The 1,382-nt window shown below is 37.4% G+C and overlaps 1 protein-coding gene across 1 annotated transcript; it reads right to left on the reverse strand.

Moving 5' to 3' along the window:
- Positions 1 to 618: 618 nt before the first annotated feature.
- Positions 619 to 1,099, reverse strand: LOC149528968 (secreted RxLR effector protein 161-like). Its single transcript, XM_089808094.1, has 3 exons — positions 1,029 to 1,099; positions 808 to 923; positions 619 to 725 (listed from the first exon to the last, which is right to left on the reverse strand). The coding sequence occupies exons 1-3, from the start codon at positions 1,097 to 1,099 to the stop codon at positions 619 to 621; spliced, it is 294 nt and encodes a 97-aa protein (XP_089664220.1).
- Between the last annotated feature and the right edge of the window lie 283 nt (positions 1,100 to 1,382).

Genomic DNA, 1,382 nt, shown 5'->3' on the forward strand with positions numbered 1-1,382 from the left:
ACTCTAAGAGTGTTGCGAAGTTTGGCCTTCTCAACCCTGCCAATCTGTATGATTTCTTGAATTCACACTAGTCTGTTATAAGCTTTTAAATAGAATTTGTCATGCTTATTTTTGAATCTCTTTTTAATGGTTTTTAACTTTTGATAGACTACTTTGCTCTGTAAGATCTTATGAAATCTGATATTTGAAAGGATTTAAACAAAGAAATTAAATGTCACAATAAGAAGAAATACACAACACTAGATTTATCCTGGTTCACCACAATAGTGGCTACGTCAAGACTACAAACTATTGAATTAATAAGAAAAAGTTGTTTACAAAATGAGCAGGAGCAGCATATAAATGGGTTCCAATAATATTACAAATGAAGAGTCTTTGGAAACCAAGAGACTCAATTATTGGAGGGAACAATAATGACTGTTGGCCTTCACAATATCAACAAACTCTGACCTGAAGGACAACCAATGCTGTAACTGATCACCCAATACCCTGCTCAAAGAATGATCTATCTTTTCTTCACAAGCCCAAGAGAAGTTCTAGCACATTCAAACTTCTCTTTGGAAACAACCTTTGTGAATATATCATCCAGATTGATCTTGGTGTCAATCTTGATAACATTCAACTTGCCCTCTTCGACTGCATGATGAACAAAGTGAGCATGTGCATCAACATGCTTGGAGCGATGTTGGGATGACTGATTATGTGCCATGAAGATTGCACTACGGCTGTCACAAGATAGATTATATTCATTTTGATGAACTTTCAAGTCACCAAGTAACCACTGAAGCCAAATCATTTCCCTTGCACCTTCAGAAAGAGCTAAGTATTTAGCTTCAGCTGAAGAAAGAGCAACAAAATGTTGCAACCGTGAAGCCCAGCTGATCGCTGCTCTAGCAAATGTGAAGGTGTAACCAGTGGTAGACCTTCATTTATCCAAGTCTCCAGCAAGATCAGAATCAGTATAACCTTGTAGCTGAAATTTGTTTCTGCCAAAACATAAAACATAATCTGAAGTGCCTTTGAGATACCTCAGTATCCATTTGACGGCTTCCCAATGAGCTTTTTCGAGATTGCTCATGAACCTGCTCACAACTCCCATCGCATGAGCAATGTTGGGGTGAGTAGAAACCATAACATACATAATACTACCAATGGCTGATTTGTATGGAATTTTCTCCATAAATTCTTTTTCTTCTTGTGTTTGAGGACATAATTCAAAACTTAATCGAAAGTGACCAGAAAGAGGAATAGGAGTTACTTTTGATTCAGCCATGCCAAACCTTTCAACAACTTTGTCAATGCATTGCTTTTGAGACAAAGTGATTTCCCTCTTTTTCCTATCCCTTGTGATTGTCATGCCAAGAATCTTTTTGGCCACCCCT

Source organism: Cupressus sempervirens, chromosome 11 (genome assembly GCF_028749045.1).
Source record: "Cupressus sempervirens isolate cs-2001-9-10 chromosome 11, ASM2874904v1, whole genome shotgun sequence".
Classification (NCBI taxonomy): Eukaryota; Viridiplantae; Streptophyta; class Pinopsida; order Cupressales; family Cupressaceae; genus Cupressus; species Cupressus sempervirens.